The sequence below is a fragment of the Macrobrachium nipponense genome, chromosome 15 (assembly GCF_015104395.2).
Source record: "Macrobrachium nipponense isolate FS-2020 chromosome 15, ASM1510439v2, whole genome shotgun sequence".
Lineage (NCBI taxonomy): Eukaryota > Metazoa > Arthropoda > Malacostraca > Decapoda > Palaemonidae > Macrobrachium > Macrobrachium nipponense.
Genome location: NC_087208.1, coordinates 55,308,440 through 55,329,818, shown reverse-complemented (window position 1 = coordinate 55,329,818; position 21,379 = coordinate 55,308,440). Strand labels below are relative to the sequence as shown.

The 21,379-nt window shown below is 38.2% G+C and overlaps 1 protein-coding gene across 1 annotated transcript; it reads left to right on the top strand.

The window, feature by feature from the left end:
• Window positions 1-1,536: 1,536 nt before the first annotated feature.
• On the top strand, window positions 1,537-20,882 carry LOC135194953 (disks large-associated protein 5-like). Its single transcript, XM_064221183.1, has 8 exons — window positions 1,537-1,632; window positions 2,957-3,128; window positions 3,775-3,908; window positions 4,313-4,405; window positions 5,973-6,086; window positions 13,252-13,375; window positions 14,833-14,940; window positions 15,986-20,882. Exons 2-8 carry the CDS (start codon window positions 2,972-2,974, stop codon window positions 16,129-16,131), a joined length of 876 nt encoding a protein of 291 aa, XP_064077253.1. The 5' UTR covers window positions 1,537-1,632; window positions 2,957-2,971; the 3' UTR covers window positions 16,132-20,882.
• The last annotated feature ends 497 nt before the right edge of the window (window positions 20,883-21,379 follow it).

Here is a 21,379-nt window from a genome sequence, read left to right as displayed (position 1 = left end):
TTGAGTATGGGAGCGCTGCCCTGAATCTTTCGTCTGCATTTTGGTAACACAAAGACCATGTAAGGATCACGAATGCTTTCATGTGAGGAGGACGTCAACCGGCCCATCCTTCATTTTGGCTATTTCACCAAGTTATTGATACAAATGATTATCTATCCCTTGCAAGGGATCTAGTCCAGGGATCTAGTCCAGGAGTTCTGAAGACTAGGTAAATTAACCAAGTCCAGTAGACTAGGCCTGGTAGAAATTTGGCATGATGTAATGAGTAATAAAGAAACAAGCTGAGAACCAGGAATTTTCTTCAATGCCCCTAAAATGGAAATCAGCACTTCAATTGCCTCCCAGTGGGAAGACATCACCTGGCCTCATCGGTAGTAAGACCCATACATACAAGGAATATCATTTAATAGCAGGTAGGACAGGCCTATCCTAATTCCCAGGCAGCGTAAACGTCAGTTTTCATACCCCCCGTGTCAACTATGACACAGTACCATTAATTTCTCCGACCCCTGTCTCCCGGCAAGAAGACTGTCAACAGTGCATATGTATACTAATAGTATTATTGATCTCGTATATCTTAATGTCATGGTGAGGGAGAAATCCTCCCGTGACATACATACCTTTACAAAATATATGGCATGCGAATACATTTGGTTTTCACATGAATACAAATGCAGTAACATAGTTCCTGTCTGTCGATTACCTGACAGACGGCAATACGCAGTGAAAATCAATCAATAATTTCTCATGAGACATAATAAAAGACAAATAGAACGGAAACAAGTGAATATACAAAAACATCAGAAAATAAAATCGTTGTGAGAGGAATTCCTCACACATACATCAAAGGTCTTTTCTTTTGAACCTTTGTAATGGCTTTTCATACCATTCAGCTAAGTTGCTTACTGCTTTGGGTTTAACGTAGCAAGCTCCAGAGAAAACTAAAAGTGAAATCACGTATTTCAAGCAAATAACAGGAAAAATATAACTTAATTAAATTGTAATATGATTATGACGTCATGGTCACTGCAACAATTACGTCAAATGATGCTTGATTGCGAGCTATAACACTGACAGACAAAGGAATTAAAATGTAAAACTATCTGGAATGATGATAATTCTTTAGAAATAAATAAATAAATAAATAAATAAATACCTCATGCAAATTTATCAGTGCCCATTCAGCGAAGCGCAGCTGATCAGTGTTTAACTTGAGCAGTTTTCAACATTAAGAGAGAGGAGACACTTAGATTGTACTTACATGCATAATGAGGGAATAAATAATTATTTCAATAATTTAACTAGCGATTTAGTATTTAGATAATTTGAACTTAATGCCTTATATTAACGATCCCTCAAAATGCATCGCCAATGCATTGCGTGAGCACGTCTCAATACTGAGAAACAGAAGATATTATGATTTTATTTAAACGAATAATCATAGAATAATAAATTTTTGATGAATTTATTTAGTAATTACGTATTTAGAGAATTTAAAACTTAAGATCGTATATTAACGATCCCTTCAAATGCACCCAAGCTCTGTTTTGATTGGCTGCTATCTCAAACAACATTTAGTGACGTCACAAGTTTGAAATTGGTGTGTAGGCGTTTTCTCCCCCGACATATTTGGTAATTTCTCTCATTTTTTGTAGATAAACTGTGTGTAATGCGTCCATGATGACATCGGTTACATGTAATGTAAACTCAGGTATATTTAAAAGGTAATTTGATCATTATATTGCTGCGAAAGCTTTTGGCGGCCGAAATATAATACTACCTATGCTAAGCTTGGCATCTGGTGATGTAGAGTTCATGATGGAGGGTCATTCGTAATTATAACGTTTATTATTTTATTATTATAATCCTAAAGTGACATGGAGAAGCCTTTGGTACAATTAGATTTATTTTTGTCACATAGGAAGTTCTAGCTTTATGTAGCTTTAATGTTCGTTTTTTATAGGTAACTTTCCGTCAGCCTCCTAGCTAGCCTATCGTAACCATACTACGCCCAACAGGAGTAATTTATATATTTTAAGGCTGTAATGCCGTCAGTGCGCCACATGCCCTGCACTGCAGGCATCATTACTTAACGTTCTTTGCAGCGTCCCTTCGGCCCCGTAGCTGCAGCCCTTTTCGTTTCTTTTATTGCAACTCCGTTCGTATTCTCTTTCTTCCATCTTACTGTCCACCCTATCCTAATTTCATAGCAAGTTGCTAGGCTTTCTTCCCGTTACATTTTCAAACCTTTTTACTATATCAATTTCCTTTTCAGCACTGAATGACCTCATTGGTCGCAATTCTAAATTCTGTTTTGGGAGAAATGGTTTTCTCTCTGTTGTTGTTATAAATTTGCCAGATGTGCAGAGATTAAACAATCACACATGGGCGGGGACCCAAACAGCCCCACCAGAGAGGTCTGGTCATTTTGGAAATAGCTACTAGGTTATAGCCTACTAGGGTAAACAATTGCATCGTAATCGCGAGGAAGACCCTATTTTACTTGATATTTGATTGGTGAAAACAATACAATTACATCTTTAAGTATACCATTTAAAAGATTGAAGTTTTGTTACCATAGTGTGATACGTAGGTAAAAAACCGCATGGTACAGGGGTGGACCATGTACGATCAATGTGTACAACCCCAAGAAAAGTACATTATAACGCGTCCTGACACTGGAGTAGAGGTCTTTAGCTCCGTTTCTCACCATCAAGAAGTTCGCGTCTGATGCCATCTCCGATGTCAGGACGCTTTAAAATGTACTTTTTTGGGGGTTGTACACAATGATCGTACATGGTCCACCCCTGTACCATGCGGTTTTTTACCCTACTATATGAAAGCATCATATGAACTAGTCTAGTCGGTTTTTTTTTTTTTTTTTTTTTTTTTTTTTTTTTGTAATCCTATTTTCTCATTCTGTATAGTAACTATAGTACTTTATATCTTTTTACAGATTGAAATCTTCAAGATGGTCCATGTTGAAAATCCGTTAAACGTACACTACTTCAGAAATCTTTTGAAGAGTGAAAGAGAAGTTCTTGAAGGGCACTGTTCGCAATGGCGAGAAATCTGCAAATTGCAGGATGCTCCTCAAACTGTAGAAGGTGATATTTTGGTGGCCATAGGTAAGCAATTAAGTGTTTTGATCATTCATGTAGAGCATGAAATTGACCTACTTCCATATGATATTGTTATATGAAATTGATTTTCGGACTGAAGTTTCAATAAATTTGTTAGTTTTAATGCTGGATAACTGGAAAATGCTATATAGCATTCAAATAACTAGATGCTAAATTATGTATTCTTATCGCACTATAGCACTAAAGAGAAAATAGATCCAAAGGTAAGTTGACATAAATGATGTCGGAGGTTTTGATTAAGCCACATTTCGTGTTTTGGTTGTTGATCTCAATTTCTTTTCTCCAATGTCAGTTTATTTTGCAGCTTAATGGTCTATGCATATATTACAGAAACTAAAAATTTCTGTAGCCCTAGGTTGTAAGAATCTAGTGGATCTTGAGTGAAGAATTGATGGCTAAATTTATGAGCTGTAAAACATTTTATGATATTTTAGTTTGGTATAAATAAAATCTGAGTCTTCATGGCTTTGGCGTAAATGCTATGGATTCATGCTCTTTAGGGTGTCATATGCAATATATCGGTATTTAATTTTTTTCATAAACAGATCATGCCACAACTAAATATTGTAAGCTGTAAAACTATTAGTTTCAGTATTTCTCTACAAGTTATAATTTTCCCAATCTGTTTCAGGCCAGGCTGAGTTATTGATGAGGGAGAGATTTGTACAGTTTTCAGGGTTAATTGATGACTGTGAATTTAAAAGAGGTGAGAAGGAAACTACTTGCCAGGACTTACAAGGATTTTGGGATATTGTTTATTTTCAGGTAATTTTTTGTTAACAGCACTACTTTGTTTATTTAATTTTAAACATAGCCTGATAGCAATGTCAATAATTGCCCAAGTTGTTTTTCATTTCCCTTATACATACTGTTCCATCAGATTTGTTGTACATTTTTAGAAATTTATCCTTAAGACATATATGCATGTACAGTTGCATCTCTTTTGAAGGCTGATTAAAGCAGACACTTTTGGTTCAGATCCTAATTAAATTACTCTGGTTATTAGCTGCAGAAGAACCATCAGCTAATATCTGTGTAATGATTTGGTTAAGTGCTCGCATATGGTTTGTATTAAACCTTGTAAACAAAATTTTTGTTTATTTCTGTTTCACCAGTGTTACTGTCAAGTAAAAGAACAGTATCTTAAAAAGAGTTGTATTTCATTTCAGGTTGAAGACGTCAAGAAGAAGTTTTTGCAGCTGTCAGACCTCAAGACCAATAATTGGGAAGTCTCAAAACCAAAAACTCCAGTAGAAGTCAAGGTGAGGAATTACATATATGTACTATTTTATAATATTGGCTGCAATGTTCCATTGGTATGAAAAGGAGTTGATCTTTTTGTTATCCTATGATTTATTTTCTGGAGTTTTCAAGACAGTATATCCAAGTTCCTGTTAATAGAAGCATCACAAGTTGTCTCCACAGCAACATTTAGAATTTTTTAAAGTAAAGAATGATAAACCCAAAACAGTACAGTATGTACTTTCATACTAAAGTAGCTCAGAGAATGGTTTTCATTGGCTAGAAATAGGTGGAGATGATTAGACAGTATGGGAAGAATGATAGAGGACAGTTAGTTAAGAATTATGAAAGTAGCAGGGTGTTAACCAGGGACTCGGCCCAAAAGATTACGAAGAAAGGGCATAGTTGAGAACTTAGATTTGGTGGAAGTTGGTGGATAAGGGGCTTTTTCCAATACTATTGGAAATGAGATGTCAGAACAAATTTAGAGGTTAGTAAGAAAATTCACTTTAATAATAATAACCTTTAATATTACAGTGGTTCAAAGACCTTCAAACAGAACCATATCCTAATTTTATTTACGTTTGTCACAAGTTACTTAACCTGACTTATTTCCTGCTAACAACTACAGTTTATCAAAACAATCTTCCTATACTTAATCTAGCCTAACTTGATACTACCAATAATCAAAATATTATCGACAAATTTCCAACTCTGGCTTATGTCCCAAAATAGTTCCTTATCTTTCACAGCATTTCATTTCAGAATAATCCAGTGGCAGTCATGAAAGTCAATCATTATAAAAAATTTTGGATGACCACAGAGTTTATTTTAGCTGTAACATCCAAACTGAGGGCAGAAAATCACTTTCTCTTAATGCAGTCTTTTCTACACAAAAGCACTTCATTTATTACTAATAAGAATCTGAAATCCTATTCCAACAAAGTCATCTTACAGATATTTAAGCACCTTCTCTGATCCCCATCCCATTTGGGACACATTATCTTAAGTAACTGCTGTGTACAACTTTGAATGGAACATAAAAATGGATGTGGTCTCACCAGCTGTTCAACCGATTTGTTAGTTGTCAATACACTTTTATTTCCACCTCAGTTCCTGTCAGTAGATAACTATTCCCGATGTTGCTTCTGATAGGGGAAGGATCCTAACCAGATGAAACCTACCACAGGTTGGGTGAAGGGGAGCCACTCACTCTACCCCAACACTCATGCAAGTTGCAAGTAAATTAAGAAGAAAGAAATATTTACACGAGACATTCGCAACTAAAATGATCAAATATACATAAAAAACATCACAACAGAAAAAACAAAAATTCATTTGTAAAAGCCCGCTTTCCAAATGCCACTACAGTAAGATTAAAGAAAAGGAAAATTCATTAGACAAACCTTCATTTTGAAATTCTGTGGTATTAATACTTAGAGCTTTGCAGTTGATACATAACTTAAACTTGGGAAGAGGTATTTAAAACAGTTTTTTTTTTATCTATTGAGTATGTATTTGGATAATGTTGAAACTTATGATCAAAGCACATCACTGTTTAATTTGAATTTTGTTCTTGTCTTACAGAAGAAAGCCCCAGTAGTGAAACTGCTGAATGGACCAGCCAAACCCAAGGTATTCAACAAAAATGCAAGCAGTGGTATGAGGGCACATATTCTTGCTGCTAGACAGAAACTCAAGGTTAGTATGTGTTAAAAACTTATATATTTAAATCTAAGAAGTAAGATAGTGAATAAGTATTTTCACAGATCATATATGTGACTTGCCAATTTGAATATCTCCAGGGAGTATTGGTTTTGATTATTTAGTATCAAGTTGTGTAGAAGTCATTTGGATAGTGGTGTTTTTTTGCACCATGTTTTAGGTGTGAGTATTTGTTTGTATCACCAGGTCATAAATTTATAATGTTATTCAGTACATACAGCAGTTTGAGTTAGTTACTAGGACAATTAAAAATGATACAAAGAGGGAATAGGGACAAGCTTGTAGGGAAAGAAGATGACAAACTTTTACCTTCGTTTCTCTTTGAAGTTTGGTAGACATGCCCCCCTAAAGTGCAAAAAATGGCATCGCCAGAAGGCGTCCAATCCCTGTTTCTAGTGAAAGAAGACAACTGTTTTAGATTGCATCAAGTTTTAAGTACAAGAGGATGGAATTTTTATGGAATAAAATAAAAGTCTGAGAATTAACATCCCTGTCAACATTTTTGATGAATTAAAAAAAAATTAATGCCACAGTTTTAAAAAAAATTGTTTTGACATCTGCTCCTGACATCCTAAAATCTCCCCTGGAAAATCCATTAGTATGTTCAGTGCTCACCCAGAGCAGGTGAAATTTATGTTTATAGGACATTTTTCGTTGGTTAACAATAAGATTGCTAACCATGGCAATAGATGTTATGTTCATAGACATACCTACAGGTGGCAGCTTATGCAATTTTAGAGCTTACTAATGCCTCTCTCTCTCTCTCTCTCTCTCTCTCTCTCTCTCTCTCTCTCTCTCTCTCTCTCTCTCTCTCTCTCTCTCTCTCTCTCAAAATACTGAAAGGTATAACAAAAGTAAAGTAGACAGTAACTGTATGTGTTGGTAAACTCCTTAACCTTAAGTGGAGGGGCAAGGACACATCTTAAATGTAGGTTCTAAATGTCTATTGTAGAAATATATACAAGATCCAGGGGACAAAGAGTAGCCAGCTAAACAAACAGACAGATGAGACGAGACTGCCTCACGAAGGCAATAATTACAATGTTGCCAATACTTAAATGTTTTGCCATATCATATTACTGGACTTAACATGGATACTCTAATGGCGCGCAACATGTGAAATAATGTTTGAACATAATAATACTGGTACATGTGGAAATGCGTCTTTTTCATGTACCTACACTCCCTCCCCCTCACGCTCGTAGTGCATTCTCGAGCGGACTCCTTTCCATGAGTCTTTGGGAACGACGTGGGTTTAATGGAGGAATACTGACTAAGGACTCTCTTTCTAGTGCCTGGCTAGGGCACAGGGACAGGGAGAAAGGGGTCACTATTAGTGGGTGCACCAGGCAAGAAAACGACGATTACGCCACCACACACGACCACTAGGGAGACGAATTTTGACCCTGTCATGACCCATGACAGTGCCAACTTTTGTCCAACGATGAGAGGTGTCGGGTCTTGAATCCGAACTTGCTGTCCGACACTCAACGTGGGTAAGGGGTGGGGTGGGCATGCTTGTCGTACTTGGTCTTTACCTGCTTGTAACGAGCGGCAGCACGGCGGTCACAATCTTCGGTCTTGACCCGCCACTCCTTGGAGAATGCTTGAGGGTGGGCAGGGATACATGACCTGAGAGGACAGCCATACAGGATCTGGGCAGGAGAGCGTCCAGTAAAGTTAGGAGTATTTCTGAGCTCCAATAAGCCTCGGTCAAATGCTTCACAATCAATGTTGCCAGATGGGGCTGTTTTGAGGATGAGGTGCTTGATCGACTTCACAGCGCTTCAGCGTGACCATTCGATTGTGGGGTAGTGGGGGTGAGGTTACCATGTGTCGAACTCCCCATCGCTTCATAAAATCCTTGAACTCTGCGCTGGTGAATTGGGGCCTCCATCTGTCCTTAGCGAAGGGGGACACCAACTTCACGGAAATAGCGGCAGAAGATCCTGATAGTATTGAAGCGGTAGTATCGCCTTGGCAGGTGCGACAACAGGCCATCCTGACAGGCGATCGACGACGACGAGGAAAGACTTCCCTGCAACAAAGAAGTCGGCTGAGACGGACTCGAAGGGTCTTGTCGGGTTGTCGTCATTCATTAGAGGTTCCTGCGGCTGAGATGGCTGCAATGTCTGACATGCCTCACAAGCTCTGACTGTGTTGGCAATAACAGAGTCAATGCCAGGCCAGAAAACTGACTGCCTTGCTCTGCGCTTGGTTGCTTCCACACCTCTGTTGGCTGTCATGCAAGTGGGACAAGGTGCGACGACGGAGAGCGGCAGGAACTACAACCCTTGCTCCATACAGGACAAGGTCACCATCGGCGTAGAGATCTTCACATAGTTTCCAATAAGGAAGTAAGGAATTGTGAAGGTCATATCTGTTGCGAGGAAATCCTGATGTGACACAATCGAGTAGATGAGTATACGCAGGATCTGCTTTCGCTGCATCACGAAGATCCTGAAGTATCCTGTCGGGATCCTGATTGGAGACTCGTCTGAAAGCGTAACGGCGTTCACAGCCATGACAGTTCGAAGATGAGCAGCGGAAGAAGCACCCGAGATCTCTTCCTCCTGTGTGGGTGGCTGACTGGGGCGCGAGACAATGCATCCAGGGATGCACAGCAACTTAACCCGCACGCCACACAGCTGTAAAGATGTAGGGCGAGATTTTCTCCTTGAGGCGCTGGAGACGAGAGTTCTCGATGGCATCCAGCGTATAACTGTTCAGATATATGAGGGGCCGTGATCCGTCATCAGAGTAAAATTCTGTAGGCCTGCTAAATATAGCCTACATTTCGACATTGCCCAGACAACGGCTAGCATCTCAAGCTCGATGGTGGCATATCGTGCTCTGCGTCAGCGAGAAACCGAGAACCACACTGAACTAGACGCAGGTGTCCATTACCATGGTCCTGCAGGAGGGGGCATATCCAATGCCGTGGAGGCGTGAAGCGTCCGTCTGAAGAACAACAGGTAGGTCTGGTCAAAGAGGGCGAGAACTGGTGGACTGGTGAGAGCTTAACTTGACACGTTGAAATGCTTCATCATGGTCGGGGGTCCAAACAAATGTTCTTCCTTGTGGGACGTCATCAGGGGACGTAAAGGTTGGGCTGCAATGGAGATGTCAGGCGTGAACTCCGCTAACTGGTTGACCAATCCCATAAACGATCTGAGGTCTGTCAGGTTAGCAGGGGTTGGGAAATCCTTGATGGCACTGACTTTCTGCTTATCAGCTGAGATGCCGTCTCCTGAGAGATTGTACCCACAGAAATTAACGGAGGGTGCAGACGACACAAATTTATCCTTGTTGAGTGTGATCCCAAAACTTGCGGCACCAGGGTGAGCACTTCGTGGATACGATGAAGGTGTGTAGCGTAGTCTTCGTCGTGGAGGAGAAGGTCATCTATGACCTTAACACAGTTTTGGACACCTTGAAGGGCCATATCACCTCGCAGCAGAAGGCGTCTCCAGTAGCTGCGAAGCCCATCGGTCCTCTGCAATGTATGAACCGACCATATGGCGTAATAAAGGTGGTTAAATGCTGATCTTCTTCTGCCAGTTCCATCTGCCAGTAACCATAGAGAGCATCAGCTGTGGTGAAATAACGAGCCTTCGGGCCTACACTGCGAATAGCGGCGTAGGGTGTGGGTGAAGGATGGGCTGGACAGAAACCTGGCTATTCAACTTGGTCAGATCGACAGTGATTCGTACTCCTGTCCCATTCTTGGGAACGACGACGAGAGGGTGGCACCAAACTGACGGGTCATCACCAGCAGGTTTGATTATCCTTGGGCCACCATGGAGTCAAGCTCTTCTTTGACTTGGTCCTTAAAAGCGAATGGAATCTGTCTTGGGGTGTGGATGGCAAAGGCACTGCACCCATCCTTAAGTGGATTCTCATGGGAGGACCAGCCATAGGCTTGAGAGGAGCTGTCTTCAACTCTTCTTTCGAGACCAACATCTTGAAACTCTTGAAGAAAGTATTCCTTTGCTGCTGAAGGTGATGTGGTAGCTGAGATGGGTAGCTCCTTGACTCTATTAACGTGTTTGACCTCTAAAATAGGTTTAGGGAAATCAGAGATATTATGGCCAGTTCCTCACAATGACCATAGGATAAAAGTGGAAATTCCACATTTTCATGCACTTGAATCCTGGCGAGACAGGATCGCTTGCCTAGTGTAAGGTAGCTTGTTTAACATACCCAGAGCTACCAGCCCGAGAAGAGTCTACTCGAGACTCAGAGGTCTGGAAAAAACTAACACCTATTAATAATAATAAATATACCCAGAGCAGGTGACATTGGAGATCCATCCGCGGTGAACGTCGCACTTTGCGGAGGCGTCTGCAAACAGCTCCTGGAGATACCCAATGTGTCCAACGGAGCTGCTGCTTTCCAATAACAGTGACATATCGGCACCTGTGTCTGGTAACATTTTAATGCAGACTTAACATCGCCAACGACAAGAGACACAGATAGGTTTGGGCGTCTTGGAAATGGTGCGAGGCGATCCTAGGCGCGACAGCTGGTCCTTGAATCTTGCGATTTGTTGACTCAAGAGGCAGGCACTGTTGCTTGAAGATCTGTCCTGACGAAGATTCTCTTATTCTCCCTACAACACTTGATCGAAGTGTCCAATGCGGTGACACAGACGGCACTGGACCTTGCTGGGCAGGACACTTCATGGTCCTGGACCAATGGCCAACGCGGTCGCAGCTTTTACAAGTAACTGTTGGCCGCAGGGCATTTGTCTTGATCATGCTGAACCGAGCACAGTACTGGCACAAGTTGCTGGGTTCGAGGTTTCGGCGAAGGTGGATGCTTTCCGCTTGACTTCTTGCTTCTCTTGTAGGCCGAAACAGCACACAGCTGATTGGGTGGGGCACGTATGGCAGAAGTTGCAGTTTTAGCCGCCTCATACAACCGACAGGTGGTGATGAAATCTTGCAAAGAAGAATTGGCATCCAAGGCGATCAACTTCTGAACCAAGTCCGCGTCTCGAATGCCCATCAAGATAATCATTTTCAGCGAGTTGGGTCTCTTCACATGCCGACGGTGGTACCTGGGCATAAATCAACTTCTTCCGCAAGGCGTCGAAGTTTCACATAGAAATCAGCGAAAGATTCTCCTTCCGATTGCTTGCAGCTAAGTAACTCTCTTCGGCGAAGTACTTCATTCCTTAAACCCTTTATATGTGACTGTAAGGCGTCCAGGACTTCATCTACAGGCTTATCTGTAGAGGGAGCTATTTGAAGTGTGTTGTGTTCTAAAACACGCTGCGTTTCCAGGGTTAAACACATCCTCATCTGGATCATTTGCTTTTCACCCGTGGAAGCTTAGAAAGATCCACATGACAGCATAGTCATCCCACCGACGTCTCCATTCCCTGAACATCTGGAATGTTGCATCTGCCTTCAGTGGGGTGGCGTTTGCGCGGTTGCTTTCTGTGGTGGTGGAAGAGAGGGTTGACTGGAGTTCGAAACCACCTCTGTGCCAGGTGTAAAGGGTACCTGAATGAGAATGGATGATTGGTGCAAGATTTGAATGAGGGCAGTAAACCTTGCATTCTCCTCTTCTCTTCTAAGATCATCTTCTCTAATGGCGATTGCTTCTTGTTCCCGCCCTTCTTCTTTCTTCTTCACTTGTCTGTCTTGTCTTCTTGTTTCATCTTCCCTTCTTCTTCTTCTCATCCTCATAACAAGCGAGATTCCTCTAAAAACTTAATCAAAGCGAGGAAATCTGTCCCAGTAGCTTGAGAGGTAGATGGGGGCTGGTAGCGGGGGCTTAAGAGTGGTGGGGAGGGAGAGACTGGATGCTCCAACACTCCCCCAACACTCAGAGTGTGGGCGCCCACATTGCTGGATTGCCACTGTTCTGTGGGCTCTTCTAAATGGTCTGCAGGCGTACCTTTCGAGTCCGTCATTATTGTCAATGTGCAGTGCGCAAGAATAAAGTTTCAACAAAATTATTAAAATTATTCCAAAACGTCTGATACAAGAATAATAAATAAAATTCGTTGAAGCGTGAGTGTGTGCGTATGTGCGAGAAATACGTCAGCCAACGAGGGGACTGTTGAGAGATAGTGTCTGCCTACGGCAGCTCACATCCAAGGCGACGTTGCCAAGTCGACTCAGTCATCCCGTGACATGGCATGAGTGCGGGTGTGACAGTCGGTGCTCCGGCAAAGCCACAACAGAATAAATGGGTACTCAATAAAATGACATAACAAATCACTGAGCACACAAAAAAGGCACTATAAAAGCACAATGCACTGCACAACACTTCACTGAGTACTTGAGGCACTACACTGCACACGACATGGAATAAATCAGTTGGGACACGAAAGCACTTTTGAATTGAACGTTCATCCAATATGGCGATGACCGTCCGGTTCCCGATGTCCAAGTCTTGATAAACTTCACACAATACGACACTTCCAAAGTTCACTGCGCCATGTATGTGTTGGTAAACTCCTTAACCTTAAGTGGAGGGGCAAGGACACAACTTAAATGTAGGTTCTAAATGTCTATTGTAGAAATATATACAAGATCCAGGGGACAAAGAGTAGCCAGCTAAACAAACAGACAGATGAGACGAGACTGCCTCACGAAGGCAATAATTACAATGTTGCCAATACTTAAATGTTGCCATATCATATTACTGGACTTAACATGGGATACTCTAATGGCGCGCAACATGTGAAATAATGTTTGAACATAATAATACTGGTACATGTGAAATGCGTCTTTTTCATGTACCTACAGTAACCTATTTACATTAAACAAAAACCAGACAAGAAATAATGGATGGAAATGAACTGAAGAAATACAACACATCCCATTGTGGGAACTTCTTTATATACAAGATATGTAAGATGTGGAATAAACTGCCACCAGAAGTTGTAAACAGGAACATTGTGGAAGAGTTTAAAAGAAAGCTAGACAAAATCGTTAGGACACAGTGAATGCACAGTAAAACCTGCTCCTACAGATAAGTGAGCACACAATCTCCTTGGATGGACTAACAAGTCTTTGAGACATCCTAATCCTTGTAACTCTCTCTCTCTCTCTCTCTCTCTCTCTCTCTCTCTCTCTCTCTCTCTCATTTTTTTTCTTTTAATTCACAATGATTCTCACTGCAGGATGCAGCTGCTCCAAAACAGGACGGCACACAATCTGTCCCAGGAGGAATTCAGACTACAATTCGTAAGCCTTCAGATGATGAAGATAAAGAAAACAAGACTGTAGCACCAAGTACCCCAAAAGGTAAGGCATCCAGAAGTTAGTCGAGTTAAATGAACATATTCATTACAGCCTTTGATTTATGTACTTAAAGGAAATTGTTACCATAGTTTTGAAATTTAATTAATTGTGTAACTAACCTCCATCTAATAGCTGTCTATGCCTATTACTGGGGCAGTGATTTCTTTGGATATAAAAATGTCAGTCTCGCAAGTGTCTGCATTTCTCGATTTAGTGTGGTTCGGATCCCACAATAATCTGTAGGTCCTGTTGCTAGGTGACCAATTGGTTCCTAGCCACGTAAAAATATCTAATCCTTTGGGCCAGCCTTAGGAGAGCTGTTAATCAGCTCAGTGGTCTGGTAAAACTAAGATATACTTAACTTAGGTGTCTGCAAATAGACCATGGTAAACATTTCTAAAACCTCCTCCGGTTATTTGCATTTTCCTCTTGAGCTGTAACCATGACTAATGTATTCAAGATTGTCTGATAAAGATCATTATCATCAGTAAGAGGACGACTCTAAATTGGACGTAATTGCTTGAAATATTATGCATTACAGTTCTTAATTCTATGTTATTTAAACCACTGTAAACTTCAAGTTGTGCTTTGATGCCATCTGCACACTAGCCATTTTCATAGGTGCCATTTCATAGCAAAACATAGGTTTTGTAATTTACAAGACAAGCAACCCTAAGAAAAACGTACTTATTTCGTTCCTGGAACTCTTTAAACACAGTATGGTTGGGGAAATGAAAACCTAAAAGCAAACTAAGAAATGAAACTGGCAAGTGAAAAGAAAATACCGTGATAAGACATACAAAAATTAGAATGAACTAGTTGACAGTGCATTAGGTGAAATGAGTAGTCACGATTAAGATGACATCTAAATTTTTTAATGTATGATACGTTAGAATTTCTGAAAACAATTAGTCATGATTAAGAAGACATAAGAAGTTTTTAATGTACAATGCAGTAGAAATTCTCAAACCAGTTAGGTTTGATTGTCTAAAATCTTGTGAGGCAAGAACAGGTGATCTTATGTACCACTAACTAAGAGTTTTTAAGCACTGAATATAGTTAATTATCAAAAACTCCTACTTATAGCTTAAAAACAGAACACATTGAGTTTAGATTGTTCATATTGTGTAGACTTGATTGAAAGACGAGCTAATTTTCTGTGTATTTGTTCTTTCATTTTGTATTGTGCTTTCAGGGTTTCATTTCAATTTATATTCCTTTAGTTTTGCATTAACAGAATATATACTGTTGCAGCCTACATGTTAGTTAGAAAAAGCTTCTTTGATTATAGGCTTGAACTTCTCTTGAATGAAACAAAGACATATATATTTATCCAATTACTTTGTATTTTAATTCCCAGAAATCAATCAATAGTCAGTGTTTACAAGCACTGAAATTGTTATTTAAGTATATGAATGGGTTTTTGTGCATTTATATGCGTTGTATTGTGTATGTTGCAGGTGTCAAAAGCCCAGATAAGGCTGTTTTTGATGCTGGTTTTTTCAAAGTTGTCACACCAGTGAAGAAGTTGGCAGAAACCACCAGACAGGATAGATTTTTTTCTCCAGGTAAGACTTAGAATGATCAAATGAATTTGTTTGGTGCTTTTCGTCTCCTCCTACCTAGCTGTCCGACTGCTTTCACTTTTTCTTGCTGCAATACAATATTTACATTTCAATTTAGTTCAAATCTTATAGGTATGCTCTTTGAGAATCTAGAAGTGTGGCTGTTGTATTGTGCAATATCTGTTTTGTTTTTTCTTTTTGTTATCTTGTGTGGTTGTGGTGCAGAATGAGATAGATCTGTGAATGAGAAAAATTGTATTCCTACTTTAATTTTATCATTTGATGGATTTTTTTTCTTTTCCTACTTTGTCTTGAGTTTCTTTGCAAATGTTTACTTTGTTTTCTCATTACTAAAAGGTGTTTGTTAGATGATGATGCATTCTGTGCAATATTGATTTTTAAAGCATACTAGGAACAAAGTTCTGGGAAAACATGATTGGATACTTTTTAGAAAATTATTGTTGAAATATTTATGTATGGCACACAAATAGTGTTGTTTGATATATAACGTATTAATAAAATAGAACGTGGAAATAAAACAACATGCATTTTAATCCATCACTTTTGTCAGAAACGCTGAAAGTGCCTTAGTGCTTTGCATTATGGCCAAAATTTCATGAGATCAAGTCAAGTCAGTATTTATTCTTACAGGCATGGAGTTAATAACTGAGCTGCTGATGCTATAATGGAATACAAAATTAAATGTTTTGTGCAATAAATGTGAGGATGGAGTTCAGTTTTCACAGGTATTATGGTATTGCCATCAGATGGTAATGATATTGGAGAAACAAATCTACAGTTCTGTAAATGTACATATATTTAGATTTAAAACTATAAGGAAAGCTTTCCCAAAAAGCTATCCTTATAGTTTTAAATCTAAATATATGTACATAACTGTGGATTTGTTTCTCCATTTGAAGACTTGTGCCACTTTGAGGATTTTTAATTAAAGATATAATTATTTTCATTTTGTTTTCTCTATACTTGTGTAACAATAGCATTTAGATGTGGTGGACGAGCTAAATTATATGAATATTTTTTATTGCAGCTCATAAGGAGAAAGTGCTTTCATCTGCAGTATTGCGGGAGCGCATGCAGAATTCCCCGATTGTGCACAAGGATTATTCTCCATGCATGAGAATAACAAGGTCAATGAAAGCTAAAGGACCTGGTAGTAAACTTAGTTTTAATTAGTAAGGCCCATACCCTTCAGGTCCCAGAAGAGACAGTACATTCTTCTGGGTATGTTTAGTATAAAATTTTTTTCACATTTTCAAAGTAATTTTTATTGATCAACAGGTGTGGTTAGGTTTGTTTCACTTATTTAATGATTGGTAATGGATGGAAGATCTGTCATAATTTTTTGTTACTTATTTGTCTTTGGATCTTTATGTTCAATCTGGTTTCTCTTCATAGACTCAATGAAGAGTCAGTTTTGAAAGGTGTTCCTTTATAAGGCTAAAATAAAATTAAAATCTAATATTGACAGTTGAAATTGGGTGCTTTTGAGTGCAATCTTACATGATTCAAGAATACTATATACGAAAGAGAGTTACATATTTGTGCATGGAATGAAATATTTTTTATGGTTTATAAATGTATTCTAAACCCACATCAGTGATCATTAATATTTGCCTTACTTTGGTTTCGAGCATTTTATTTGAAAGAATTATAAAATTTTGCCTGCGGAATTATGTTTGTGAAAGGCACGTTTTTGTTCCGGTCATATGCCAAATATTTCTGTATATATTTTTTTGTCAATGTAGCAGATACTAAAATCTGGGGCACACTACTTGTGTGTCTGAATATCAGAATTGATGATGGCTGGTCCATTGCATAAATTGCAGATTGAGATTGCTTTTGGTATTGAATATTACAAAATCATTCCTTCACACAACTCAGATCATTTATTGGTTTATAGCAAATTCACATGAAGGTTACTCTGTGGTATTTTCTTTATACTTAGTAAAGATATATCACTTGCCTGTGTAATGAGCATGTGTCTTTTGTAGGTAAGTCTTTTTCTATTTAATTTCACTTGGAACTTTGGGTTCTGATACTAGACATAATGTAATTAAATATCCAGTATAGCATCAGTCTCATTTTTGGTAGCTAATTAAATTTATTTGTTATAATAAATGTGGCTGCTCAAAGCTACATTTATTATAACAGGGGTCTATAGCCATGAACTTGATCAAATCTTAATAACAAAGTATTAATTACTTGTGTTGTACCTGTCCTTTTCTAGTTACTGCTTTTAATTGCTATTGCAATGAAAATCATGTATTAAATGTAAGAGAATTTTGTACTGCCTCTTAATTTTACAAAAATATCTGAATTATCTCATGTGCCATCAAGTAAGAGTACTTTAAAGGCCTTGATATTAATGTAGTCTCGTCTTTAGTTGTTGTCATGTGAGGTTATCAATTTTATTCTTTAATTCTGCCACTCGCTAATTTTTTGCATTTCTCAAGAAAAACAAGTCCGTATACTCAAAGGACTAGGTAGCTAGCAGCTTTATATGTATCAGTGTGTATCAAACCATTAACTGTGGCTGTTAAGAAACTGAAAATACTTTACGTTATGTTAGTGTTATTTGGTGCATGTCTCCAGTATATAGGTTCAAACTGGTATTGAAATGCAATGTAACCCCTAGGTGATTTCATTGATTGCTGATTGACAGGTCATCCAATTTCATTCTTTTTACAAAAGTCTTGTAATGTCTATGGAACCAGTTCATTAGGCTTTTCATTATTATGTGGTTTTTCATTAGCTTATTCTTCACAGACAGAGACTAAGATTAAGATTTATGCCTTACTTTCATTTTGGAAAGTAAAAGAAACATTACTTACTTTGAAAGTAAGTGCAAGTTGTCCTTATGTATTCTGGAACTCCTTACTTTTTTGTATCATAAGATATTCAACAAGGTGGAGAATCATTTTATGATCCTGTTTTGTGAGTTCTTTTTAAGTCAAGTGCCTGTGAAATCTGTAAGTTTTCACATTGTACAAAGCTTTTTAGTTTTGCTTTTAATGTCACATTTTGGGCATTGTACATGAGTCTTTAGCATGCTAAGAAAATAATCAAATATTACCTATTTCAGAATACTCAACAGTGACAAAATTTTTGTTTGTTCTTGCTTCTTCCCATGTTTTTTCTAATATATTTTAAGAACAAAGAATGTTATATTAGGTAGTTTTACCCTTCCATCCAGTGAAACTACATAATAATAATCAAGCAATTCTTGGTACTGAGAGTTTTTGACAAGATTACCCATGTGGGCTTACTTTTGTGTGCATGCCTACTTGTTTTCTTATAGTGGAGCATTGGAGCAGCACATTTTGAGAGTAATCAATGTCACCATCACACGATGTGATCACATTGAACTCCCTGTTGTCAGTGATAATTCTACCTTAGCACCCATTGGATAAATTGGATAACCCAAAATGACAGCCATGGATAATCTGTCCAAATTCTGTAAAGTTCAGCAGTTCCGGTATCTTTTATTATCATCAGATATACAGGGTCACCCAATTCTAGGGTGTGATTAGCTTTACTAAACTGGTACCATAATTGGGGACAGAGGCGCTATGTCAGGGGAAAGTGTTGCCTTCAGTTTTATTGTTATCAGTATGTATTTTGTTGGGAAGGTTGGGTAAATATAGCACATACTGGGACCTAACGGATCATTTGTAATACTAGTAGCTACCCAATATGCTTCTGTACCAATCTTAGTATCCAATGGGGAAAACCTGTTCATTACCTAAAATTGTTATTCTGTTCTTCAGCATAATTGCATCACTGTTAACAGGGACTTGATGTGTGTGTGTGTGTGTGTGTGTGTGTGTGTTTTTTAGGGTAAAGGGCAAGACCTGTTTTCTTGAATGGTATTTTATGTCTTATTATTTTTTGCAGTCGTGTAAACATTTCATACTTAAGTATTACAGTACGAGTATTTTGACTGTGCTTCAAGGATATTTCATATTGGTTACAATTTAAAGTAAAAGTGATAAGTTTTGGGTTTGAGTACAAAGTATTGTATGCAGTTTGCAGAAAGGTTATCAAACTGATTCCAGAAATATAAAAGTTAGTCAACATTGCCAAACGGTGAAAACTGAGTTTGGCGTAAGTGAAAGCTATCAACTCTTACTGTAATCCTAATGTAGAGTTAAAGGCATTATCTATGTACTAATTTAATTGTCTAGTCTTTTATACTAACCCACTTCATGTGCTGAGAATGATGTACAGATATTTAATACGGTGTTCATGAATCTAAAAATGGGTAATGTGTCATTTTTAGGCTTAAACAGTATAGTATTCTTATGGAGTAATGAAGTTCACTGAGTGGGAACTTGAATAATTTTGTTTTTCAAAGCCAAAAAAAGCTGTAATAAGTTTATTTTATGAATATGAATTTCATCAGTTAAGGGTTGGAATTAACATTAAGAATGTGCTTAGTGGTGAATTTCATTGATTGGTTTCTTAACTAGACAGATACATCATGCATTCTGTTGAAGCAGCATTCAATGGTATATTCAGCTTTTTTAATGTATGCACAATACTGATTTAATGACTATTCTTCCTTTTACCTCATATTCTGTTAATTCTCATGTTTTAATATTGTAACACTGGACAAGAAATGGTATTATAAGGTATATTTGTCAATATAACAGAGATGCAGTATTCTACAAAGTCAGAAATTGGTTGCAGAGATGAAGTACAGTGGTAAATATTCAGGATAAGTAACTATTTTGTAAGGATAGAAGTGCATAGTGTTAGGATGTTGTAACCTTTGTGATAGTGGGTGCTATTTCACATGTTTATTGTGTTTATTGAACATGAATGGTAAACATATGGTAATATAAATTATCAAATGCTTGCTATCTTCACATAGTCTGGATCATGGCTGCCATCCAAGTGGTGTCCCACATCATCTGATATTTGGAATATCAGTACCTTATGTTGCCATTTAAGAAAAATTTAAAACCTTGCTGCCTTGTTGGTCTAATAAAGCTGAATTATTGTGTGTAAATATTAGAGATGTTTATAAATTGTTGTCTTGTTTTTTTGAAGCGGAACCAAACTTTGATTAGCAGTCCTCACAGTCATTATTTTTTTCAGCAAACTTATAATTATTACTAATAACACAGTAGTAATTCTTGAGATTCAAAGATTTGTTTGCAAACAGCTATAATTAGGGTAAGAAATATAAAGTTGATTGTATAAGTGGACGAGATGTAATGGACAGAATGCGACTTAGCTGGAGGCTGAAGCGATTCTTTAAAGGATGCCATCTTCATCGCTCTCTGCCCTTTGGTTATCCTCTGCTACCTCTAGCCTATAACTATATCAGTTAACTTGACGTTAGGGTCTCCTCCACTTTCCCATTTGCCTTCACTCAAGAACAAAGCCTTAGGTCAGCCATGGTGGAGTCCAGGAATATTCCTGTGTGATTTGGCAGTGGTAAATGCTGTCTGTTGCATGCACTGTGAGGTGCACTATATTTAAATAATTAAACTGTACATTAGAGTCGGGGACATCTGGTAAGACAATGCTGTATGATGAATACAATGTACTTTATGCAGTGCATCATTATATTAATATTATTATTTAGGGCTAAGAATAGAAGTTAGGATAATGAAGGTATGTACAGTAATTGTAAAGATCTATAGTGATGATGAAAACATAGTGAAAGGTTATATGGTATTCATATATATTTTTTTTGGGGGGGGGCCTTTGGAATAGATCTGGCTTACACATTCACTTAATGCATCTAATTAAAATTTGTAAATGCATGCTTGGATTTATATGACAACTATTTTTCTACATGAGTCTGAGCATATTCTTTTCATGTTTATACTTACTCTTAAATGAATTTTAATGAATTTTGTGTAATAAACTTTTCAAGTACCTGACTATTGGTAAATACAGTTTTCTTACTTTTAGTATTGATTTTATTATGACCTCTTATGGACTCCAGAACGTGATTTTGGCCAACCTTGTGAGAAATGAAGGATTTCGTTTCCGAGGCCGATGAAACTACCTAAGTTTTAAAATATATTGATTGCAGTCCCCATAATTAATGTTTACGCCAGAAATACATCTTGGGAAAGTTCAGGTCAAGTTCCTAATGATTTACTCTTATTGATGTAATTCTTTAACTTAGGTTCTTGGATAGCCTGGAAGCCAAATCAGTGCATCAGTGGCGTGATTGGTGTGGTCTTGGCCTGCCACTTTGATGGCCGCGAGTTCGATTCTCAGTCATTCCACTGAGGTGCGAGAGAGGTGTATTTCTGGTGATAGAAGTTCACTCTTGACGTGGTTTGGAAGTCACGTAAAGTCATTGGTCCCGTTGCTGAATAACCACTGGTTCCATGTAAAGTAAAAACACCTTACAAAAAGAAAAAAAATGTCAATTTACGTTTGTTCCGATACGTAATAC